The 23,079-nt window shown below is 52.5% G+C and overlaps 10 protein-coding genes across 10 annotated transcripts; 7 read left to right on the top strand and 3 right to left on the bottom strand.

Moving 5' to 3' along the window:
- Positions 1-830: 830 nt before the first annotated feature.
- Positions 831-2,466, top strand: A1O3_02378 (uncharacterized protein; the record flags this gene model as incomplete). The annotated part of the gene is made up of 3 exons (XM_007732519.1): positions 831-1,005; positions 1,074-1,987; positions 2,044-2,466. 3 exons carry the CDS (start codon positions 831-833, stop codon positions 2,464-2,466), a joined length of 1,512 nt encoding a protein of 503 aa, XP_007730709.1.
- A 139-nt stretch (positions 2,467-2,605) lies between these two features.
- A1O3_02377 (uncharacterized protein) lies at positions 2,606-4,108 on the bottom strand (the record flags this gene model as incomplete). Its single annotated transcript, XM_007732518.1, has 7 exons — positions 2,606-2,677; positions 2,735-2,806; positions 2,861-2,911; positions 2,968-3,270; positions 3,327-3,422; positions 3,487-3,827; positions 3,889-4,108. 7 exons carry the CDS (start codon positions 4,106-4,108, stop codon positions 2,606-2,608), a joined length of 1,155 nt encoding a protein of 384 aa, XP_007730708.1.
- A 502-nt stretch (positions 4,109-4,610) lies between these two features.
- On the top strand, positions 4,611-7,059 carry A1O3_02376 (uncharacterized protein; the record flags this gene model as incomplete). Its single annotated transcript, XM_007732517.1, has 7 exons — positions 4,611-4,622; positions 4,678-4,837; positions 4,918-5,680; positions 5,745-5,817; positions 5,869-6,086; positions 6,154-6,310; positions 6,367-7,059. The coding sequence occupies 7 exons, from the start codon at positions 4,611-4,613 to the stop codon at positions 7,057-7,059; spliced, it is 2,076 nt and encodes a 691-aa protein (XP_007730707.1).
- Positions 7,060-7,961: 902 nt separating this feature from the next.
- On the top strand, positions 7,962-10,673 carry A1O3_02375 (uncharacterized protein; the record flags this gene model as incomplete). The annotated part of the gene is made up of 5 exons (XM_007732516.1): positions 7,962-8,879; positions 8,941-9,445; positions 9,497-10,023; positions 10,213-10,350; positions 10,407-10,673. 5 exons carry the CDS (start codon positions 7,962-7,964, stop codon positions 10,671-10,673), a joined length of 2,355 nt encoding a protein of 784 aa, XP_007730706.1.
- A 685-nt stretch (positions 10,674-11,358) lies between these two features.
- A1O3_02374 (uncharacterized protein) lies at positions 11,359-12,611 on the bottom strand (the record flags this gene model as incomplete). The annotated part of the gene is made up of 7 exons (XM_007732515.1): positions 11,359-11,502; positions 11,567-11,742; positions 11,799-11,867; positions 11,936-11,989; positions 12,047-12,147; positions 12,224-12,313; positions 12,391-12,611. The coding sequence occupies 7 exons, from the start codon at positions 12,609-12,611 to the stop codon at positions 11,359-11,361; spliced, it is 855 nt and encodes a 284-aa protein (XP_007730705.1).
- Positions 12,612-13,184: 573 nt separating this feature from the next.
- Positions 13,185-15,011, top strand: A1O3_02373 (aldehyde dehydrogenase (NAD+); the record flags this gene model as incomplete). Its single annotated transcript, XM_007732514.1, has 7 exons — positions 13,185-13,514; positions 13,562-14,007; positions 14,063-14,123; positions 14,182-14,214; positions 14,267-14,356; positions 14,430-14,649; positions 14,719-15,011. The coding sequence occupies 7 exons, from the start codon at positions 13,185-13,187 to the stop codon at positions 15,009-15,011; spliced, it is 1,473 nt and encodes a 490-aa protein (XP_007730704.1).
- A 448-nt stretch (positions 15,012-15,459) lies between these two features.
- A1O3_02372 (long-chain acyl-CoA synthetase) lies at positions 15,460-15,763 on the top strand (the record flags this gene model as incomplete). Its single annotated transcript, XM_007732513.1, has 2 exons — positions 15,460-15,473; positions 15,526-15,763. The coding sequence occupies 2 exons, from the start codon at positions 15,460-15,462 to the stop codon at positions 15,761-15,763; spliced, it is 252 nt and encodes an 83-aa protein (XP_007730703.1).
- Positions 15,764-18,327: 2,564 nt separating this feature from the next.
- A1O3_02371 (uncharacterized protein) lies at positions 18,328-20,393 on the top strand (the record flags this gene model as incomplete). Its single annotated transcript, XM_007732512.1, has 3 exons — positions 18,328-18,769; positions 18,826-19,730; positions 19,836-20,393. 3 exons carry the CDS (start codon positions 18,328-18,330, stop codon positions 20,391-20,393), a joined length of 1,905 nt encoding a protein of 634 aa, XP_007730702.1.
- A 736-nt stretch (positions 20,394-21,129) lies between these two features.
- On the top strand, positions 21,130-21,708 carry A1O3_02370 (uncharacterized protein; the record flags this gene model as incomplete). The annotated part of the gene is made up of 1 exon (XM_007732511.1): positions 21,130-21,708. The coding sequence occupies one exon, from the start codon at positions 21,130-21,132 to the stop codon at positions 21,706-21,708; it is 579 nt and encodes a 192-aa protein (XP_007730701.1).
- Positions 21,709-21,881: 173 nt separating this feature from the next.
- A1O3_02369 (uncharacterized protein) lies at positions 21,882-22,928 on the bottom strand (the record flags this gene model as incomplete). Its single annotated transcript, XM_007732510.1, has 3 exons — positions 21,882-22,210; positions 22,265-22,545; positions 22,651-22,928. 3 exons carry the CDS (start codon positions 22,926-22,928, stop codon positions 21,882-21,884), a joined length of 888 nt encoding a protein of 295 aa, XP_007730700.1.
- Between the last annotated feature and the right edge of the window lie 151 nt (positions 22,929-23,079).

Below are 23,079 nucleotides of genomic sequence, written 5' to 3'. Positions count from 1 at the left end.
AAGAAACGAATATTCATGTTCCATTCATGCCGTCCTTGTGAATCATCCTATCACAGCCACAGGCGCAATGGTTGAAGAAAGAGAGGCCAAGCGAGTGCGACAAGCATGTCAAAGCTGCCGGTATGGAGTAGGCTGGAGAACTTGCTTTCCGAAAAGACACATCTGTGCTAAGTGCTAACCACGACTGCTTGCGTACCCAGGCGCAAGAAGACTCGTTGCTCCGGAGAGAAGCCGTCCTGCGCTTTCTGCGCACGCCTGAAGCGAGAATGTTACTATGACAATGGGCCTGGCCCTGAAGTCTATCCCAACGTAAGTGGCACGTACAAGCTGGTTGCAGGCCGCCATCTCGAGTCTGACACATGCGACAGGATATGACTTTGGCCGCGAGGGTCGCTCTTTTGGAATCCAAGTTGAGCCTTCTCGACAATACTGGAATCGAGTACGTTTAGAAGCTGGACGTCTTCTTGCCTAGCTAGACTGACAAAGATGGGGGCAGCCTTGGTGCAGGCTTAGACGGTGACCTCTCCGGTAGTCGTGCCCGGAAATCGGATCGGCGCCCAACGTTCTCTGGACCAGATGCAGAGCGAGACCGACGAGCAAGGCAAGACAACCTCTTCCTTGCGCAGGAGTGTCGGCCATGCGGTGCAATGCTAACATCCCGGTGCAGCGATGCCGAAATCCTACCACCTCCGTCAATCGTCCTCGCACTCACGGACACGTACTTCCAATATTGCCACAGCCAGCCTTATCGTTATTTCGACGAGACCCGTTTCCAACGCAGGCTGCAGGAAGGCCAGTTGCCGTCTTATTTGCTGAAAGCCGTGCTGGCCATGGCCGCACGCTTCTCCCAAGATCCTTTTTTTCATGGGCAACAGCAGAACATGATTGAGCTTTACGCACGGTCAGCCTGGGATGAGATCTACGAAAAATCCTTCTCGGAAGATGATGCCCCAGACATCACAGTTGTCCAAGCAACAAACATGCTGGCCGTAGTCGATTTTACTAGTGAGTACTATGTAACAGGTACACAAAGATAGATGCATGATCCATCGAGACTAACAGCACTTGTCTAGCTGGAAAGCATAAGCTCGCTTGGGTCAAGATAGGCCTCGGCGTTCGGTTTGCACAAAGCCTGCAGTTGACAGTTGATCCACCAGCAGACTTGGCTCCCGAGGAACAGCAAGAGAGGGTTTGGACTTTCTGGTCGGTCTATCTTCTTGATAGGCTTGTTTCATGTGGCAAAAACCGGCCTCCGACCATACGGGACAGCGACTGTTCCGTCCGGCTTCCATCCAACAGTACAGATTTCGGCGCCCAATCTAGCTCCAATTCGCTGACACTGGAAGCTCTTCAAGACCTTCCCGATGCTGAGATGACTGAGAACTTGAGCCTATTCGCACATACGATTCTCATGGCATCGGCGCTTGGCCGAGTCGAGAGATTTTCGCTGCAGAACCACGGCTCCAGAGGGCCTTTTAAACTCTGGCATGACCGCAGCGAATATAGCAAGATCAATGGTCTCTTGCTGCACTTCGAGACCTACTCCGACGCAAATCTGGCTCCATTCTCGGAAGCACTCGACCGATGGTACTGTGTAGGCGGTGTGATCGATCAGACACGAGCTGGCCATTTCATCTTTTCGGCTGTCCTTTACAACTTGAATCAATGCCTTCTCCACCATCCGTTCCTACTACAGAATCATGTGAAAGACTGCAAAACAAGAGTGCCAACCACATTTCTCAAACATGCTTCGCGACGAGCGCTAGAGCATGCAAGACTTCTGACCTTGGCTCTCCGTGTCGTTCAGACAAGAGGCCTGTCACTGGCCAGTTTCTATTCTTACGCCTGTACTGTTGCTGGAACTATACACAAGCTTTACACCTTTCACGACGATGAGCGTGTCTCAAGGACTTCCAAGGCTCTGTTCGAATGCTCGATCGATTTTCTCCAACACGGCCAAGCAGTATGGTGCCACTACCCACGAATGGTAAGCCAGCCCCACTTTCTCAACCCGAACGAGCCTTTGATGATCCTGTCCTTTAGGCGCATGCTTTGATGCAGCTTGATCCGGATCCCACATCAGCCAAAAGTCTTGTGACAGCAGTCTCAGCGCTGAACCCTAGCGAAACGTTGACGGATCCTACTCTGGATATCCTCTGGAATTTGCTCGACTACGGATGGCTGTCGGACTCTGCTAGACCCTCATCCTCTCCAGAGACATGCCAACAATGGTTCAATGACGGGCCCTGGGATCCGACAAGCAGGACTTTGGACCATGGGCAGCGCGTGTCCAGTGTGGCTGGCTTGATGCCTGACACCGCAGCCGTTCCCATCGACATAGATTACTTTGATCCCACCATCAACGATGCGACAGATGGCGCATGGTTGGATGTACCTGATCCTGGCTACACAGATATGCCAGTTGACTTGGATACCGAACAAGATTGGTCCAGGCTTGTGCTTTGATTTTACTGCGTGGTGGTGACTATGTGCTGACATTCCCTGTCAGTCGCCCACGTCTTTCACCATTGTTGCGCGTCCACCAACGCACCAACAATATATAAAACTCGGGAAGCCCCCAAAATTAATTTTCTCGAAACACACCTCACCAAAGCAAAATCGGCTTCACAGTGATTCCCTCTTCCATGTCATGGATTGCCTTTTCGAATTCTTCCACCTATGGGTGAACAATCAGTTGCCGTGTCTATCCGAGTTTGGTTGATGTTCGACTGACCTTGTAGTACTTGACTAGCTTGTCGATGGGAAAATTGCCTTGGCGATGCCATTGGATCATTCGAGGAATGTACTATGTCACGACGTGTCAGTAAACCTCAAATTGTCGACACGGCAGTTCACTGACATCCGCTGGACGAACACCGCCTTCCATACTTCCAAGCAGCTGTTTTCCTGTCTTCACATTCCGTCAGAGCGGTCTTCGCGCTTGATCAGAGACAGAGATGTAATTACCACCATGAAGGGGACTAGAGCCACTTGGAGAGCCGCATCCATGGGAGCCACACCAAGCAAGATCATCTTTCCTTGGTTGGCGGTAAATTCAATCCCTTGTTGGATCAAGGAAACGACTCCGGTGGCATCAATGGTAATCGTGCTACCACTTTGCTCCGTGATATCGCGAACCGCTTTCTCGAGTCCATCACCGACCGTCGAGGTGTTGATGATATGTGTCGCACCAAGCGACTTGGCCAATTCGAGTCGGGCATCAATACGATCAATGCCGATGATTGTGCGGCATCCTCGGTGCCTCGCGGCCTGTTAGCCAGTCAGCCTTTTTGTCAGCAGCCCGTCCCATGGCTCAAGCGACATACCATTATTGCAGCGAGACCGACACCACCAAGACCGATGATGGCGACCTTGTCCGATGCTCGGGCTGCACCGATCTCGGTAACCGTTCCCGCACCAGTCTAAGATGAATGCGTTAATAGTTTTCGGAGCCACGCCGTAGGGAGAGATGGGTGAATGTCCAACCTGGATTCCGCATCCCAATGGAGCGAAGAGTTTCAGATCGGCCTCGTTTTTGACCAGATCTGTCATTCTCACCACCGACGTCTCTTGGACTCTTGTGAGATTGGAGAAACTCGATTGGCCAAAGAAAGATCCTCCGACCGCCGGCCTGTCCTTGTCACTGCCGGGCAGCTCGAACGCCTTTGGGTTGCCACAGAAATTGAGCGGCGTGAACTGGGCGCAATAGCCGGGTGCCCCATGTTCACAGTTGTGACATTTACCGCAGAAGGCAAAGGAAAGTAGGACCGAGTCACCCGGCTTGACTTTGGTGACCTTCTTCCCAACGTTGACGACGTATCCCGCCCCTAAGGCCAGAGTCAACATGTCTGCGTTCTCTATTGAACCGAGTGCAGGGGCTGTCTTCACCTTCGTGGCCGAGAACACGCGGATAAGGAGGAACTGGAAATCCCACTCCATCTGGAAAGGAACCGCAGCCTAGGTCGGTGTGACAGACACCGCTGGCGATGATTTTGACCAGAACTTCACCAGCATCTGGGGCGTGGACTTCCACGTCCTCGATTTTCCATTGTCGACGCCCGTCTTGTGGGTGTCGAGAGACGATTGCTCGTGCGAGATCTGGTGCCATGTTCTGGGAATTTGACGCGGTTTACTCTTTGATTGATACTGTCATTCGCAGAGCCGTAGCAATGGATATTATGCAGTCATTTCCACTGGTCTGTTCGACATTTCGGCCTCTACTCCGTGCGCTTGCCTGATAGTCTACGATTTTTCCCGGGCCGTGGAGGACATAGTGTGCGATGAAGGACCTCCACACTTCACTGGCCGTCATCCGCTAGCCTTGGTACCCCCGGACCATACTCATACCCCGCCGAAATACCTACCCTGGGTGATCTTTTCCACACGGGGAAGCGCAAGGGACACGGGACAACCCCGACCGTATACTGACGCCTAGCCTGTGACTCCCTCACTCACAAACTCGGGCCGGGGTCCGCTCTAAACCAGAGGCGATGGAGGATATAGGTTGAACGAAGATCATGCAGTTCCAGATTCTAACCCGTCTGTCAACACACGGACCTGCCTGGCATTCTTCTTCTCCACAAACTGGACAAGGAATATCTATTTTCAAAATGTTGACAACTGTAAGTTTTGCTGCCCAACGCAGGCTCAATGTGTGACTGATCGATATACACCCAGGCGACCAAGGTGCAAACGGCATCTCAGCCTTTTCCATTGGTTGGCGGCGATGATTTTCCTCCATTCGAGGTCGCTACCACCAAAGATAATGTCCCGGCTCAAAGACAGCCTCAGATCGCAGGAGCCGGCGACTTTGAATGGGGACCATGGAAAATCCAAGGTACGTGACGCCTGTTGAGCTGTGCTTGACCTCCAACTGTCCAGTGCCCAGATTGCTAACCAGCTATCGCGAATGATCAGATGTCTTGATCCCGGCCAACGCCGGTAGGGGATTGATCAAGAAGTACCACCAACGCCGGACTCTATACCAGTACATCGCTCTGGCCTTGACCGGTCTCTGGTCGTTCAACAACCTCTCGTCCACTGCCTACAGAGCTGCCGCTCTAGGTCTTCTCTTCCCTGGAGCAGGCTTCGTCGGCGTCGGCACAGTTCCCGCCTTGGGCGCGTTCCTGTTGTCTCTGGTCCTGTTTCCTGTCACGGTCTTTGCGTGGTTCGCCATGGGCGGCATCTTCTTTCCCATTGCGCTGTGGCTGGGCTCGGCGGTAGCCGCCGGTGCAATGGCGGGGGACAAGCTCTTTGACAAGGCCGGCACCATCTGGGCCATTTTCTGCTTCGGTGGCATTGTCTGGCTGATGCACAACGCCCGCCAGCTGAATGCTGCCGGGTACACCTTGGCCCAGGAACGCAACAAGTACCTCGTCGACGCCGTCCATGAGCAACGCGTCAACGCGGATCCCGCTCCTGCTCCAGGAAGCCGGGAGCTCGATTTGGAAACCCTTCGCCATGTCCAGTATATGCTCGAGCGTGGTCTCAGCCCAAAGAGCGACTTCAGTTTCCACGATGTCATCGATCAATTCCAGACAGGTGCCATCCGATACCAGCTCTATGGAGTGGTTGATGTTCTGAGCCTGTATCAATGCCACTACGCCCCAAGCTTCCACGGTTATCTGTCCAAAGCCTCGCAAAACTGCATTGAAAAGAGCTTGCAGAAGCGAATCATGTCGTAAGTGATCCCAGCTCATCATGATGATCCACACCAGCGATTGGAGAGTTGACCATAATTACAGATATTGGAAATGGGAGTCCATCTTCGGCAGATTTACGTTGAGTGACTGGGACCCGATCAAGAAGGATAATATTGTACGTTGGATTCTCGTTGAGAGGAGATACGCTTGCTAATCGCTGGACTAGATGGTAACGGGTTATTTGAGCTGCGCCATTGGATTGTACTCGCAAGCGTCGGGAGATCGACGATACATGGACAAGAACGCACTCGAATTTGTGATTGACGATGGAAAGCATTACAAGACCAACTTTGAAGGCCTGGCCGATGCTCTCAACGAGAACATGACTGAGAACCCATACTGTCTCTATCCGTGCGAGCCCAACTGGACCTATTCCCTCTGCAAGTGAGTCGATGTTGCTTTGCTGCCCCCTCCATGGTATGAACTGGACTGACCTATATTCCATTTGTAGCTTGACAGGAATGGCCGGACTTGTCATCTCCGACCGGGTGCTGGGACGCAATCTGGCTGACAAATTGAGAAATCGATTCGAAAAGTCTCTCGAGGAAGAGTTCACCGAAACGGATGGCCGGATCCTACCAATTCGCAGCGAATTTACAGGCTTGACGGTAAGTCGGAAGAATATTCCGAGCCCGATGGTACAAGCTGACCTGACCACCACTAGCTTCCGGGCCTCTGTGGTACATTGACCGACTGTATCAATGCCATGCTACTCACCGCCTACCTCCCGCACCTGGCGCACCGCAACTGGGCCATGATTCGGAAGGAGTTCCTCACCTACGACCACAACGGCGAATTGACGGTCAAGGCTCTCAAGGGCGCGGACAAAATGGACCCGGGCAACTACAAGGCTAGTGAGGGTCCGCTGCGCGCATTCATCGCCGCGACGGCCGCCGAATTCGGCGACCGGAAAGTCCGCAAGGAGGCCTTGGACCAGCTGGACACCAAGTACTTCCCCGTGGAGACGACCAAGTCGGGATCCCTGAGAAACAAGGGCCTCTCGGCGACGACCCAGGTCATTGCTCTGATGGCTCGGCTTCTCCAATGCCGCGATCTGGCCAACGCGACCCTGCACGGTCCTGCACCCAAGGTCTTGAACGGCCCGCTGCTCGAGGAGGTGCCGTTCCCCGACGTGCTGGTGGCCAAGGCCTATAGCCACACCGGCAAGGACCTCGACCTGGTCCTTTACAATGGCCGCGACGCCGGGACGTTCACGCTCGGGTTCGGCCGACTCGCCCCCGGCGCATCGTATTCTCTGAGCACAGGTGGTTCGTTGGTGGCCGACGCTGCAGGCAAGGCCTCGGCCAAGCTTACCGTCAGTGGTCGGACTCCGATCACCCTCAAGCCTCAGGCTTAGACTGTGAGTGCGAAAGAGTTTGAGTGGACATTGGGAACAAATGGAATGAAGCCCCAGCCAGGCCTTTGGACCATAGGAAAACGTTGCAGGCAGTATATAGTATTTGACACAATACATGCATATGAAATTCAGCTGTTGCTTCTCGGTGCGTTCATGACAGGAATATCATTCATCTGCTGTTTGGCAGGTAACGGGCTTCATGCAGGGCAAACTGTATGTGTTCCACCCTCAGGAGTCAAACGTGTTTGAAAGAGACAATAGTCACATTTTACCGTAGATGCTCCTCAGATAAATATGTGATGGACGTGACAACACCAGAGCAAGACAATCATTCGCAACCAGCCCAGAAATGGGAGCATGATTACCACGAGCAGTGCTGACGTGGGCTAATGCCACTGCCAGGCTGGTGTCCGGAGATGGAGTCTGATAACTCATTCACAGTCACTCACAATGATGTATAGTTCCAACAAGTGGTAAGGCTGAGAATGAACTGTGAAGCTCGCGAGCTGAGGCCAAAGCCGAGCGAGACCTTCAACGTTCTGTAAGTCCCCTGGGGGCATCCGAGATAGATCATCTGCGGTCCGGGTTCAAGGCTGCCCCTCGACTCTGCTCACCCGTCCGCCCATGCTCGGGGGCGTGCCCAATAACATTCGATCCGCTTTCCCGTGCCGCGAGGGGCCCCGATTTACACTTGACCAACATAGCGCTTTTCTTTGGATGGTAATGAGAACCCTCGGGCCGTGATGAGCCGGGTCCCCTTTCCCCTCACTAATCGCATTGAGAGTAGGAAAGCTGTGAGCCCTGCGCTGTGGGATCAGAGTCTGCGAGATGGTAAGAGGCCCCAAAGCGTTCGACATGGAGAAACCCAAGTCCTCGGCTGCGTGTGGTATGCTTTCTCAGTCATGGCTTGTTGTTACATAGCCGCCTTTTGCGTGGGCCAGTTGGTCAAGACGTGTCAGTTTCTGGATCTTGACCAAACCATCCAGTACAATGATGAGCTCGACCCTACGGGCTCCCTCCATGATGGTTCACAGGCCACTGATCAAAACGGCGGATCGAAGCCCGATAACACCAGACCGAACCAGACGTGTGCCATTCTGTCCATCGACGGGCTGACCTGTTCAGCATGCGTGCAGACCGTCAACCAAGCCCTCGAGGGGTTGGAAGAGGTCCAGGAGGCGCGCACCTCGCTCCAGACGCACGAGGCTGTGGTAATCGGCAAGAATGGGGAGCCCCTTGACGCAGCTCGCCTGGTCACCGCCGTCGGCGAGGCTGGCTATGAAGGGCGGCCAGGCCCTCGGACACACGGCGAGGTGCTGGAACTCTTGCAATTGAAAGAGGACATCGCACTTTTGCGAAGGTCGTTTTCGGGCTTGGGCCGATACGGCATCGTTCTGCAGATGCTTGTCTCTGCCAGTGGCATCAATGGGAGCCTGGGGCATTCTCAAAGCTCCGCCGCAGCACTCTTGACGGGGACCCTGCGGGTCGCCTCGGCCATTGTCGCCGTCATGGGCCAGTATCAGCATGCGCGATGGATGCACACGGACTGTTGGCGGCTGCTGAGAAAGGGAAGCTTGAACATGAATTCGCTCATTTCTTTCTCGACACTCCTCGGTCTCGGCTTCACTTTCCTGGACATGTTGATTACGGGGCCCCTGGCGTCAACGTCATATGCCCTGACCACCTCCGGGCTGACCCTGGTCGTGGTCGCCGGAAGATACCTCGATATCTTGTCGAGGAGACAGGCGTCCAAACATCTGGTCAAGTTGTACGGAGCGCTTTCGGACCCGGACTATGTGCAAATGCATCCTAGGGGGAAGGTGAGTACTGCCCATTTTCGTGGTCGGAATGTAAAATGCAGCTGACCAGCTCCAATGGTAGAAAGTACCAAGCACTTTTCTACGTCACGGAGACACCATCTCTCTCACCCCCTTTTCCGTTGTTCCTTGTGACTGCTACGTGGTCGAGGGCACCTCGAGCGTCAACCAGTCACTCGTCACTGGCGAGGCCTTGCCTGTGACCAAATCCTCGGGTGATTACCTGCTGGCGGGAACTAGGAATCTCAATGGTGTCCTTATCTGTGTCGTGCACAGGGAGCGGCAAGAATCATTCTACGCCCAGCTCGTGCAAAGCGTCTCCCAGGCTGGCGCCAACAAGTTCAAGGGTCAGGACACCATTGGCGTGGTCACACGCTATTTCTCCATGGGCGTAGTAGTACTGGCAGTTCTGTCGCCCACATTGCAGCTATACTACGGGCCCGATCTGGACTTGATCGAATTCTATACCGCCATGTCACGATTCATCGAGCGTGCCATGACAATCCTGGTCAGCGCATGTCCATGCGCACTTGGCCTTGCGGTGCCATCAGCAGTCATCGCCGCAGTTGGTAAGTTGATCCATCCAGACATCAAGCCACAGCACATCTGACTGTATATAGATGCTGCACATTCCAAAGGAATGCTCCTGACCAAAGGTGCTTCGACCCTCCAGGAGCTGGAACGAGTCGAGCAGATTGTCTTTGACAAGACAGGTACACTGACGAAAGGCACCTTTGAAGTCGAAAGCGTCGAGCTACACCCAGCTTGGAAAGGCAGGGAGGCCAAATTGTGGATTCTTGTCTGCGCTCTCGAAGAACACGAGGCGAAAGGACATCCGGTCGGCTTGGCCCTGTTCAAGAAGGGCATCCAAGAACTCGGCCCTACATGGCTCAATCACAGTACTCAAACGAAGTTGTCTGACATTGCCTCGGTCCCCGGCCAAGGAGTGGCAGGTAGAATTGCCATTGATACCGGCCAAGGGTCATCCTCGTGGCACCATGTTTGTATCAGCGGTCAAGCTTTCCTGGAAAAGGATGGTGTTGCCCTAGGCTTCGGCTTGAAAGGACCGTCGAGCGGCGAAGGAAGGTCGGGCATTGCTGTTCAAATCGGTGTTGACGGAATCTGTGCGGCAACATTGCGTTTGCAGGTGTGTCCTCTGCGCAACATTCTGTGTCCTCCAAACCCTCCGACTGAACTATTGTACAGGATCAAATCAGGCCTCGAGCGAGAGAGACTCTGCAGACTCTGATGAATCGGGGGCTTCGAAGCTACATGGCAAGTTATAACTGTCTACCATGATTGTCTCAAAACTAACCCTTGACTTCTCTATTTCTAGTTGACCGGAGACACGAGTGCCGAGGCTTCCAGAGTTGCCCTTACCTTGGGAGTGCCTATACTGGCCTCCCGAGCTAGCCCGTCGGACAAGCTCCGGTGCATCGAGTCGCTGCAAAAATCCGGTACCAAAGTTGCCATGGTAAGGGGAATTTCCAACGACGTTGAGATGGGAACTTGCTGATCATGTCTGTGCAGATTGGCGACGGATTGAATGACGCCCCAAGCTTGGCTGCTGCCGACGTGGGAATCATCATGACCTGCAACTCGACCGCTGCGACTGTTGGGGGATCGGTCATGATTCTCAATTCCGACATCGGTTGCCTGCCCTTGCTCTTCGACATCGTCAAACAGACCATGCGACAGATTCGTTTCAATGTGACTTGGGCAATCTGCTACAACCTGATGGCTCTGAGCCTCGCCACAGGCCTTGTGACGCCGCTGGGATTCACCTTAACTCCGTAAGTAATTACATTGCCAACGCCCGACAATGATCTGGTGAGCGCGGCTAACATTTGCTCTTTCCGAGTTTCAAAGCTCACTCGGGGCAGGTCTCATGTCGACTTCGTCGGTCATGATCACAATGCAATCACTTCGACTGAGGAGCCGACTTCGGGACGATGAGGTCAAGGTGAAATAGTGACGCGTTGGGAGGACGTAACATTGTGCTATTCTCAAGGTCATTGGCAACACCAATTGTTATGGTTAAGAACATTGCGAAAAATAGAGAATACATATGGGTGTCAGACGTGATTGAATAATGATGCTCCCTGCCACTCTTATGCAAAGAGAAATTTGCTCTGTGCGGTGTATACACGAATGCTGTAGCTACACAGTCTCACCGAGGTCCAAGACTTCTCGGCGAGAGAGTGTTCCTGTCCAGGAGAAACGGCCCGTTTTGCGCCGAGCTTTTTGTCCTCGCATTCCAACCTCACTCTGACTCGCGCCATCCCCCTTCTGGCTTGTAAGACTATAGTAGCACTTGACTGATCAAGATCTATTCGAAGTCAATTGGCAGAAAACTTTTTGATCCATCGACGTCCACGCCGGGATTTCCGTTCTGGACACATCCATGAGTGGAGCGCCCATTTCTCGCCCTCCTCACTTGCCGGTTCAACGTGTGCCAATGTGTGCATTTCGTCGCCGTGACCTATGCGGATTCTTTCTTTGGAGCCCAAAGACCGCTTAGATCCCCGACAGGTAAGTTGACAGGGATTCCAACTGCTTCAAAGAGTTGGACCGTAAGCAAGTACCATCCCAGCATGCTAGTCACAAAGAGACTCCCACCCCCCCCCTACAGAGTTGTCAGACTCAGTGATGGAAGTATCAAAGGAAATCATGGGGCATTTCGCTCTTACCTTGTACAACCTCATGCCCGCCAGGGTATCACCCAATGCCAGCCTCCAGAACGACGCCGTCAATAACGAGAAGACGGCGACCAAAGAAAGGAAGATGGTGAAAAATACCGCATTGGTCCTTGTGGCGCAGATGGCGTAGACCACGACCAACAAGTCCATTGCAAGCAGGAGGAAACCTTGGATCAACGTAGTCAGTGACGGGCCTCGTCCTCTTTGGATGATCTGAACCAACCAAAAGTACTCATGAAACCCGCCGAAGCAAGACCTTCCGCGGTGCTGGTTCCACTTGCCGAGTAAGGAGCTATACAATTCGTTGGGTCAGTCTGTTGTCGGCGTGTAAGTGAGCAACGATGTCAAACAGTTCCTTACCGGCTGCACCGAATGAAGCTTGAAGCGTGCATCCAAAAGCAAGCCAGAACCCACCTGGTAAAAGAGGGCGAGTCAGCACCGAGCTACTTGTACAAGAACCTCTTGTCTTACCGAATGAACAAAAGACAACGAAGGGAAAGGTATTGCCCAGGACGAATTCGAGCAGGCCAGAAACCAATAGCAATGTGCCGCCGAGGAATACCATGGCGCCGCTGATAACCCGATGTCAGTTTGATGCCTCCTGGTGGCCCAGTCGGAGCGAGAACATAGATATCAGACAGGACATACTCGACCGCCACTCCATTTCCACCGGCACCTCTCCAGCCCATCAACGCGCAAGAGATGGGAGTTGTGGTCAGCACAAAGCTTGCGATGGCTCTGTTCAAGGTTTGTCCCGTTAGAAATTAAAAGCCTGGGTGCGTTGTATGATTTACAGATGAACGGGAATGACTAACAGTGGCGTTGGGTTCCCGAACTTTTTCGCCAGACTCGGCTGATGCCGGCCAATAGGCGCAAGATAGAGCTTTTCAAACTGCTCAGGCGACAGTGTGATGGTGGTGTGCAGGCGATCCAGGTGCTGAAGCCCGTCGCCCCCGTCCTGCTGGTTGATCTCGTGCTGTTGCGGATGATGACCCTTCTCGATGTGGTCCATCTCGTAATCGTGCTCGTCGCGCATGATTTCTCATTCAGACACTGAGTAGTTGAAATTGCACTAAGATCCAAGTTCTTTGAAGACCCAGTCTGACCAGGTACGTCTACTTGTTAGAAGTGCGACATTCCCTTACTGATGCTATATTTTGGTCGGTGACAACCAGAGAGGTTAGCCATGGACGGGCCGTTCTCTTTCATGGCCAAGTGTCAATTAGCAATTCCCAAGCTCACAATGACCTTGAGACACCCAAAAAGGGAGACGTGCTTCGTCTACTGACGGAGTGTGCACGTACATGGCAGGCAATCTCTTCATCCGGGGTAGAGCCATGTCGTGAACCAGGGGACGGAATTCCGTCCCCCGGCGCGGCCTTCCCCCGGGCGTCCACACTGCGGGGAGACGAACCGGGCTGTCTCTCTCGCTACCGCTCACGGCCCGTGTTTGTCTTTGTGGTGCGAACAACAACTCCGAGCCCGGGGTCTCTCATGGAATTTTTTCGTATGGCTAGGCGAACCATAAGACCAAAACGTCAGTACAGCGACGACGCTGCGACTTGTACTAGTCACCGAGACCGAACTACCTTTATCAAACAAAATCAAGATGACAGTTTCAAATGGCGTCAACGGTCACAAAAACACCGCCGGTCTTCTCAACTGGAGCTACTTCAAGAACGTCGTCAACGGAGAACTCGAGACCACCACCAACACACGACACAGCATCAACCCGGCCACAGGAGAGCCGGGCCCAGAGGTACCGGTGGCGACGTTGGACGATGTCGAACGGACCTTGAACGCGGCCAAGGCGGCCTCTGAAAAGTGGTCCGAAGTTCCCTACTCGGAGCGACAGAATGCCATGCTCGCGTACGCCGACGCGCTGGAAGTCGAGAAGGAGAATTTCTCGCAGATCTTGACCCAAGAGCAAGGCAAGCCGGTGAGTGTTTGGGTCTCCTCCACTGGACTCGTCTCTTACGGATCTAGTTGGTCTTCGCCCGACTCGAGGTCGACCTCGCTATTCATTGGATGCGGACCATCGCCAAACTCGAGCTGCCCGAGGAGAGAGTGGTCGAAGACGACAAAGAGATCATCGTCAGATTCACGCCACTCGGTGTGACCGTGGGCATCGTCCCCTGGAACTACCCGATCCTCCTCGCCGCGGGCAAGATCGCACCGTCGGTGATGGCGGGCTGCCCCATCGTCGTCAAGCCGTCGCCTTTCACTCCCGCCGGAGACTTGAAACTCGTCGAACTCGCGCAGCCCTTCTTCCCTCCCGGAGTGGTGCAGGTCTTGTCGGGAGACGACAGCCTGGGTCCCATCCTCACGGAGCATCCAATCCCCGCCAAGATCAGCTTTACGGGCTCGACGTTCACCGGCAAGAAGGTGATGGAGTCGGCCAGTAAGACATTGAAACGAGTGACTCTAGAACTGTGAGTATGATAAAGCTCCGACACAACTGCAGTCGATTAACCATGGGGAAAATAGTGGTGGCAATGATCCGGCGATTGTCACTGACGATGTCGACATTGCTGCTGTTGCTGCCAAGGTGAGAAATTAGAAGAACCTCCGGGAGCCAAGAACGAACCAACTAATTTCATCAACAGGTTGCTGGGTTGGCATTTCTAAACTCGGGCCAGGTAAGACGAGGCTAAATAAGTTCGCTCAAATCGACTGATGATGACTCTTCAGATCTGTCTGGCTCTGAAACGCATTTTTGTCCAAGAATCCATTGCCGATAAGTTCCTCGAGGCGATGGTGGAAGCGACGAAAACCCTCAAGGTACAGATATCTTCGTTGGCGCCCTTCGCTATCTTGCCGCCGGCTGAATGACTCGCTGATACCGACATTACAGGTTGGCCCAGGTACCGAGCCAGACGTCTACCTGGGTCCCATCCAGAACCAGATGCAATTCGAGAAAGTCAAGACCTTGTTCGCAGACATTCAGACCGAAAAGTGGAAGGTCGCTGTGGGTGGCAGTGGCAAGGGTCCCGAGGGCAAAGGGTACTTCATCACTCCCACCATCATCGACCGTCCACAGTTGGATTCGAGGATCGTCAAAGACGAGCCATTCGGTGCGTCCTTTCGACTTTTGAAGAAATCATATCGTTCCATCTTTTGCTAAGAGAGTGTCTGTCAAACAGGGCCGATTGTTCCATTCCTCACCTTCAAGGACGACGAAGAGGCTATTCGGTTGGCAAACGATACGCAGATGGGCTTGGGTGCTTCGGTCTGGTCCAATGACGTTGAGCGCGCCAACAGAATTGCGCGGAAACTGCATGCCGGGAACGTCTGGGTCAACACTCATTTCGAGCTCGACCCGCGATTTCCATTCGGCGGGCACAAGGAGAGTGGCATTGGCACTGAATGGGGTGTGGACGGCTTGAAATCCTTCTGCAACTCTCAAACTCTCTATCTCAAGAAGGTTCCGGCTTAGCTTGTGGGTTGGCGCTGTGAATCTGATAGGTGATGATGACTTCTCACGATCCTTCAGAGAGTGGCGACCGATCGCAAGCCATTTACCACTCAAGGCATTCTCATATTGCTCAAGTACCGTGCTTCACGCTTGTGTATCTGTTCGAAGTGGCTCGTTGTTCAATTGGTCTTTGAAGCGGCCAGGGGAAACGATTGTACACTCATAGTTTCAGCAATGCGCACCAGATTCAGATGGTCACTTCCACATTGAGAGGTCAGGACGGCTCTTGTGGTTCATTTCACTCCATCCAATCGTCATGCTCTGTCCCTGCGCCGAGGGAGTCTGTAAGTCGTACCTCGTCATCCTTGGCCGGAGGAGATCCCGGAGTGATCCGGCTCGTCAGCCCGCCCAACGTTCGGCGTGCTACCGCCGGTGAGATAACGAACTCACCGGTTCTCCCAATGCCGCCATGCCCACCCACACGTAAGTTGTTCAATTTCGACCACCAAAGGACGTATCTAACCAAGTCACGAAGAAACCTTCTCAACAACGGCAGATTTGTTGGATCTCGCATGGGCCTTACATCCAACGACGTTGTTTGTTGTCCACCTCCTCTGTTTCACTGTTTCGAACTTCGTGCACGGAAGCACGATTGTCTTTCCAAGCAATTCGATGCGGATCGGGTGCTCGACGCCATTGTGCAGGAAGACTGCACGTCTCTCTATGGAGTTCCGACCATGTTTATCGCTGTGATCGAAGCTCAGAAGAGATAGCCCCGCGCAATAACCTCACTCAAGGTTGGGCTGGCCGCAGGCTCACTGGTACCTTCGAAGGTCATGGGAGATGTAGAAAACACTTTCGGCATCAAGTACATGTACATCGCATACGGCATGACTGACCGAAACTAGCCCAATCATATTCATGACAAACAAGACCGATTCCAGGACACCAAAAACTCACACGGTGGGAACGACACTGCCTCATACACAGGCTAAGGTCGTCGATGGGAGTGGCAGCATTGTTCCACTGGGTAAACGCGGCGATTTGTGTACCAGTGGGTAGTAATGCGTTGCAAAAAGGTTATTGAAGAAATGAGCTGAAGACTGCCGAAGTCATGAGGGTCGACGACCGTGGTCGACGACCGATGCATACCAGCGACGAGTGTGTCCGTGAGGAGTAGGGACACTGTACCGTGACTGGAAGAATCAAGGATATCATTGTCAGAGGTAGGCTCCTTGGTCTCCGGGTTCATGGGAAATGCTGACATATGGCACTCTTTCAGGTGGAGAAAACATCCTTCCTGAGGAGATCGAAGATCGATTAATCGAGCATTCAACTATCGGCGAGGCGAGTGTTGTGGGCATCAAGGACGTGGATTATGGCGAGGTTGTTGGCTGTTTTCTGGGGCAGGAGGAGGGAACGCAGAGACCATCAGACGTTGGGTCAGGACAACTTTGAAGTCGCCACGTCATGTCCTTTGGCTGAGCAACCCTGGAATCGGGTCAGATTTTCCCAAGACTGGCAGCAGGAAACACGAGAAGCACATCTTGAGAGACATGGGGAACTTGATAGTTGGACCGGACACAGCATAGGCGAAGCTGTGATGATGATGGGAATTACATTTTCAGGGACGTTCAACGTGTGCTAAATTGCGGTGATATAATCCCTTTTGCGGACAATGAAGGTCGATACCGCGAATTATAGATGCGAAATAAGAACGACAACAAGAGGTTCAGCCAACAAAGAAGATCTTGAATCATAAATGAAGAGCCTTCTGGCAGGTCTGAAGAAATTCCATCACTGACAATCGACCAAGTGATCTGAACTCGATAGGACCTTTTGCCGCTGAACTGAGTGACAAGATCTAATGAAGTTGTCATCAAGATAGCCGACCCAATGCATACAATCCAGGAGTATCCAGCTAGTCCCGAAGACAATAAATGCAACTAGAGCTTCCCACCAAATCTATAATCGATAGTGAATTGTTCGCTATCTATCCTGTATGAAGCCCAAGCGGTTACAAGCTTGACATCCTTCTGTCGACTCCTATGGATAAATCCTATCCTTGGCCCTCCTAAAATGGGAATAGTGGACAAGGACTCGGAGTCGCACAGGCCTGCCCGGTTGCTCTACCTGAATCATGATACTGCCAGAACCAGCCTGCTGCGTTCCCTGCGGTTCTCCGCATCAGCCCCGGTGCTGTGGGGTCGGCATGACCCGGGCCCATTCTTCTGGTCCTCAAGTACTCCGTACTGTGGTAGGCATAGAAGTCTTGCTCCTACGCCTAGTCCTGTATCACGCCATGTCAAAAGAACCCCATTCAACTGGGCGTGGTCATCGGACTTCGCCAACTTTGCAAAAGAAATGCACGTCATTAACTGCCAAGAATTGTTGTTGTTGGAGGTGTGTTCAAGTAAGAAGGCAATCGATCCGATCTTCTCGCGAATCTGGGTCTTCTTGTTTGTGTGACACTGAGTGTTCATTCCACCTTGCTCTAGGAGTGAGAGCATAAAACGCGTTTTGGGGCATGTTTGAAGGCTTGGAACCCAGAATCTGAGGCATGATATCGTAGAGTGCTACAGAAGCTGTCGGTCAGTGCAGGTGTTCAATCGGGCGAGTGGACAAGTACACAGTAGGTAGGTTGGAACTCACTTTCCCCGGCAGCGTGGCCCCTCCCTGCCCCCCAGTTTAGAGGGTCGAACTCCGCAATACCAAGGGGGCAGACGGCAAACCCGTGTCCCCCAACAATCCTTCTGACCAGGTACTAGTATTGATATGCTCTTCCGATCATAACTTTAGATCCTCGAAAAAGTAAAATGCTCAAAACATGCCCTAGTTGAGATCGTTGTTCCTCACAGCGTTGCGGACCCTGGACTTGATTATCGCAATGACTGAGCAAAGAGAAGCCAAGAGGGCCCGCCAGGCCTGCCAGAACTGTCGGTACGCATACTTTTACTTCTGTGGTTGCTTTACTCTGGTCCTGCTTACTCACGCTGACCTCCAGCCGCAAAAAGTCCAAGTGCGACGGACAACGGCCGTCCTGCAGTTTTTGTTCCCGGCTGAAGCAAGAATGCAACTATGGTGACGGCCCATTTGTCTGCCATCATGCTCTTCCAAGGAGCCACATCAGCATGACTGTACGATCTTCCCGTTCTGTCGGAGGTTGGCAGTGCGTTTTTGTTTTCTTGTTCGCTGACCCAAGGGCCCAAGGAGGTTGACCTCACCACAAGGGTGGCTCTATTAGAAGCAAGACTGAGCCTCATGAACGACCTCAGCAATCGCACGAAGAGGAAGTCTTCGTCAGCAACAGACTCCACCTGCTCCGAAAACTCGGGGGATGGCCCCGATTCAACATCCTACGCCTTGCGGTATGTCAACGACGCTAGGTATCGTCGACTTAAATGAAGACTTGCTAACATTGAAACAAACTTCAAGGAGCAAATTCTCTCAATTACCACATGAACCAGTCCTTCAATCCCTCTTGGACACCTTTTTTCGATACTGCCAAAATCAGCCGTACGTGTACTTCCGTCAAGCGTCGTTCTATCGTAGATTCGAGAAGAAGGAACTTCCGGAGTATCTTCTTATGGCTATGGTTGCTCTAGCCGCACGATTTTCTCATGAAGCATTCTTTGAATCGCAACAGCTGGAGGCTACCACGGTATATGGCCGAACAACCTGGAATCAGATTTTCGACAAGGCTTTCGACGATGACCACGATCTAGTGGACATTCATATGGTTCAAGCCACCAACATGTTGGCGGTGGTAGACTTTACAGGTATTTTGTTTCCAGATCATTCAGTCCACTTGTCCCACTGACCAGATCTTTCCAAGCTGGACGCCATCACCTGGGCTGGGTAAAGATTGGTCTCGCTGTCAGGTTTGCCCAGAGCCTGCAACTGAGTTCCGAACCGCGAGAAACCCTGTCATTAGAGGAACAAGACGAGAGACGATTAACGTTCTGGTCTGTTTACTTGCTCGATCGACTGGCCTCATGTGGCGTTTACAGGCCTCCTACGATTGTGGATAGCGATTGCTCGACTCTGTTACCTTCAGACAGCCCTGACACGAGTGATACAGTGCCTAGTTTACGCCTTCTGGAAGAAATGGATCTGATTCATGAGATGGGCAGCATGGATCCGTTTGTGCACACAATCCTGATGGCATCTGCATTAGGACGGGTGGAGCGGCAAACGCTCCAGCAGCAAGGATCCAACGAGCGTTATCCTCCATGGGACTCTCGAAGTGACTTTGCAGCTATTTACAGCTTACTGTTGAGCTTTGAGGGGCATTCCAAAATTACCGACGTTTCATTTTCTGATGCGATCAATGCCCACTACATCGGCACCGACGGCTTAATCGATCACCAGAAAGCAGGGCATTTTGTCTTCTCGACGATGCTCTACCACATGAACCAATGCATCCTGCATCATCCTTATCTGTTTCGAAAGCGACTAGAGTCGTGCAAGGCTCAGGCACCGCTGAGCTTTGTCCGGGAAGTTCTGCGTCGCTCTTTCGAGCACGCTGAACGATTGATAGTCACAGTTCGAACCATCCAGGAGCTTGGGATGACCATAAGCTCATTCTATGGTTACGCCATGGTAGTTGGGGGGGTCGTTTGCAGACTCTTCTCCCACCACGACGACAATGCGACATCTAGTGCAGCGAAGCAGCTCTGTCAATACGCAATGGAGTTTTTAGAGCACGGGCGACGCCTTTGGGGACATTATCCAAAAATGGTAGGACTCCCTTTTCCCGTCAACCTTACCTCTCTCTGGTAGTGAGGTCGACTCCTTCGTCTTGTTGCCCGAGATCAACGTTGTACTGACTGATCAATTTGTTAGGCCATTGCACTAGAGAACTTCAGCCCAGATCCTGTGGTTGCAGGAGCACTCGTTGCCGCGACACGGTCTACGGGCCTCTGCAGCGATCCCAGCTTGCAGTCGATGGAGAACCTCCTTGACTACGGCTGGCTCTCTGACCCGGCCCGTGACCCGGCCCGGTTCAAGTTTCCGGCGGTCAATGACAGAGCTCCAACAGATCAAGTTCATTCCCCAAATCCTTTTTTATCCTGCGAGGACAATGGAATGCCAAATATTTTGGACGGCGAGGGTGTTTCAGGACCCCCCAAACTGTCATCGAGCGACGTCCGTCCGACAACAGAAGATCAGATCGTACAGATTGCTGGTGAAGGCCCTTCCTACGACTATGGCTGCATCGTACTGAAAGATTCCGATTTCGATGGCGTGGTACAAATCCAGCAAGACCTTGAATTGGACCTGACAACCCACCTTGAGCTCGACCCTTGGGAGAGTTTTCTTGCTGACGGCCGAGATTCGTCTAATCCGTTCAACGCTGCAAAAACACCAGCCTTGCGGTGGACTGCACACCAGCTGCACTGAATCTAGCAGTGTAAGCCAATAGTGCTATGCTGCATCTGCCATCCATGTATCACATACCCGGAGACCTGAGCTGGAGAGCTGCGCAACAAAAAGTGGCATGCGTGGTTTCGTGCAAGCTGGCTCGAAGTTCATGCAGACAGCACGAATTGAATGTACCAAAGTTTTATGTCCAGATTTGGTGACGAGATCCTGTGTGGCCAATGTGTGCGTTGAAAATTGGTGCCAAATTTACTACTCCCAAGCCCCCTGATAGGTGTCAAGATAAATACTGTTGGGCTGCTTGTGAATAAGAGAAGTTGGTCATAAAAATAGCTTTGTTTTTATTTGATCTAAAGTCAATGAACGTGAACGGGTTTTATCCCTATAGGCAGTATTTTCTCGCTGCCTGCTCTATCGAGGCCGTCGTTCAAGGCCACGGGCTCCGGCCCGGGATAACACAAGGTCGAATCAACATCGAAGAAGGGATGAACTTATGTGACTCATGCATCGTTCAACTCGTGAGAGCAACCCAGGTCCGCCGGACACGAGACTAAACCCACGGCCCGGCCAAGAACCACGCAGCCCGCCGGTGGAAGTCCTCGGAAATGACATGCTGGTAGCTGAGCCATGCAATACCGTACAAAATGTACTATATTTGGCGAAAAAGAATCTGGAGATAAGTGGTCAATGAAGTGGTGTCGTACCAGAACTTCAAGTTACTCTGCCTTCGCCCGCACCAATCTACCTACTATCAAGAATGGACAATCAACGCGAGATCCACGGCCGCAAGCCCACCGACCTGGAGAGGCATGTTATGTTCTGGGACGGTGATGGCGACGGATTCATCCATGCGTCCGACATTTGGCGTGGCTTCCGCGACCTTGGGTTTTCAATCCCATACTGCCTCGTCAGCCTTTTGATCCCCCTCCTGTTCTCGTATGCTACACAGCCAGGCCACCCTCACCACGCCAAACGAGATCCACGCTTCCGAATCTGCGTGCGGAACGTCGACCGGACGATTCACAGCAGTCACACTGGGGTGTTTGACGACAGCGGTCGTTTCGACCAGGGCAAGTTCGACGCCATGTTTGACCGGTTCGATACGGCCCGCAAAGGACGTTTGACCACGGTTGAGCTCTTCCAAATGTGGAGAGCCAACTGCAACCGTAACGACCCGGGAGGCTGGCTCTATAGTTTTATGGAGTTCCTCACGACATGGCTACTGATCCAAGAGCATGGACAGATATCAAAGGCTGATCTTCAAGGATGCTACGAAGGAAGCTTATTTTACACCATCAGACGCGGTCGAAGGGCGGAGCGAAGAAAACAAGCATAAGACAACAAAGTTGGGCTGCACGGCCAACGTGACTGGAAGCTCTGGAACAGCTTGGTACAGAACTGAAGACATGCAGGTTTTTAACACTGTCAACACTGTATCTGCCCCCTGATTTTGATTCGGTTTCGTTACTAGTATACATGAATTCCATGGCATGGGAACAGCACGGGCCGTCAAACCTCTGATGCCGTCAGAGTAGCTGCGGCGGAATGACCAGCCCCCGACTCCTGTTTGACAGCGGCGGTGTCTGCTGACGCTTCAGTATCCGTTGTGCAGTGAACTGTCGACGACGGATACTGCTTGCAGGGCACTTTGATGCCGCTGTTTTGCCACTCTACAGCTGGAGGGTATGCGTCAAAGTCCACTCCCAGCTCCGTGCACATTCTGCGTAGATGGCGGGTGCGCAGAAGCCATATTCCGTGTGACACGAACATGGACATCTCGATACATGCGCACAGAGCGTATAGAGTCCCGAAGAGGGGATCAAATGTGTTTTGTGCGACTAAGATAATATTAGCTTTGTATCAATAAGATCCGAAGTAGTGTTTGAAAGAACCTAGGGATAATAACGAGAAGAATGCACCAAACCAATCTATGATCAAGAAGATGAAATCTATCCCAACCACCCTTCCTCGCCGCCTGATCAACTCAAACGGGATAGGCATGTAGCCGGAGATGAGAAGAATGAATGCCACGGCCCCAACAAGAGTTAACGGCCACTCCAGGTGCTTGTCATTGTAGCCCTTACGCAGGCCGAAGATAAGAACACCTTGAAGACCGGCGTCGACAAGTAGTATAGCTACGCAAGTGAAGAAGATTTTGACTTTCTTCCAACCACTATACTCCGTCGATGATGTTAGTTTACATCTTAGTGAGATAATAATACCATTCTCCATAATCCAAGAACGATATATAGCGATCAATAAAAAACAGTCGTCGTACCTTGAGTAATATTTGCATTGACCCCAACTCATGAGGCAAAAGAGGCAGAAGCACTGTGGCTGTATCTGAAGAGGAATGTTGAATTTTTGAGAAATGGCATAGGCTCCGAACGGCACACCACTGGCAGACCATAGAAACATCATGGCTGGCGGCACTCCCTCAGTGGATTTGGTGCGATAACTGCGGTAGAGCTGTGGCAACAGCTGGACGCACCAGCAGATGGTGCCGATAGTCCCTAGCACATTCGCTGCGGGGGGTATTGATGTTTGAGGAGCCATGCTGCGAGGTTGGTCAATCGTTAAGATAGAAAGGAGCTCACAGCCAGTAACCGTTCCATGTCTCACGTTGAGAGATGCGGAGAGGAGCAGTAGCATCTATCCGTACTATAAGGAATCTTCACCTTGTACTCAACGGGCCGGCTTCCGGATA

The sequence above is a fragment of the Capronia epimyces genome (genome assembly GCF_000585565.1).
Source record: "Capronia epimyces CBS 606.96 chromosome Unknown aczIQ-supercont1.2, whole genome shotgun sequence".
In the NCBI taxonomy this organism is placed as follows: Eukaryota; Fungi; Ascomycota; class Eurotiomycetes; order Chaetothyriales; family Herpotrichiellaceae; genus Capronia; species Capronia epimyces.
Note: the sequence above shows the minus strand (reverse complement) of the source record. Positions and strands in the feature narration are given on the sequence as shown.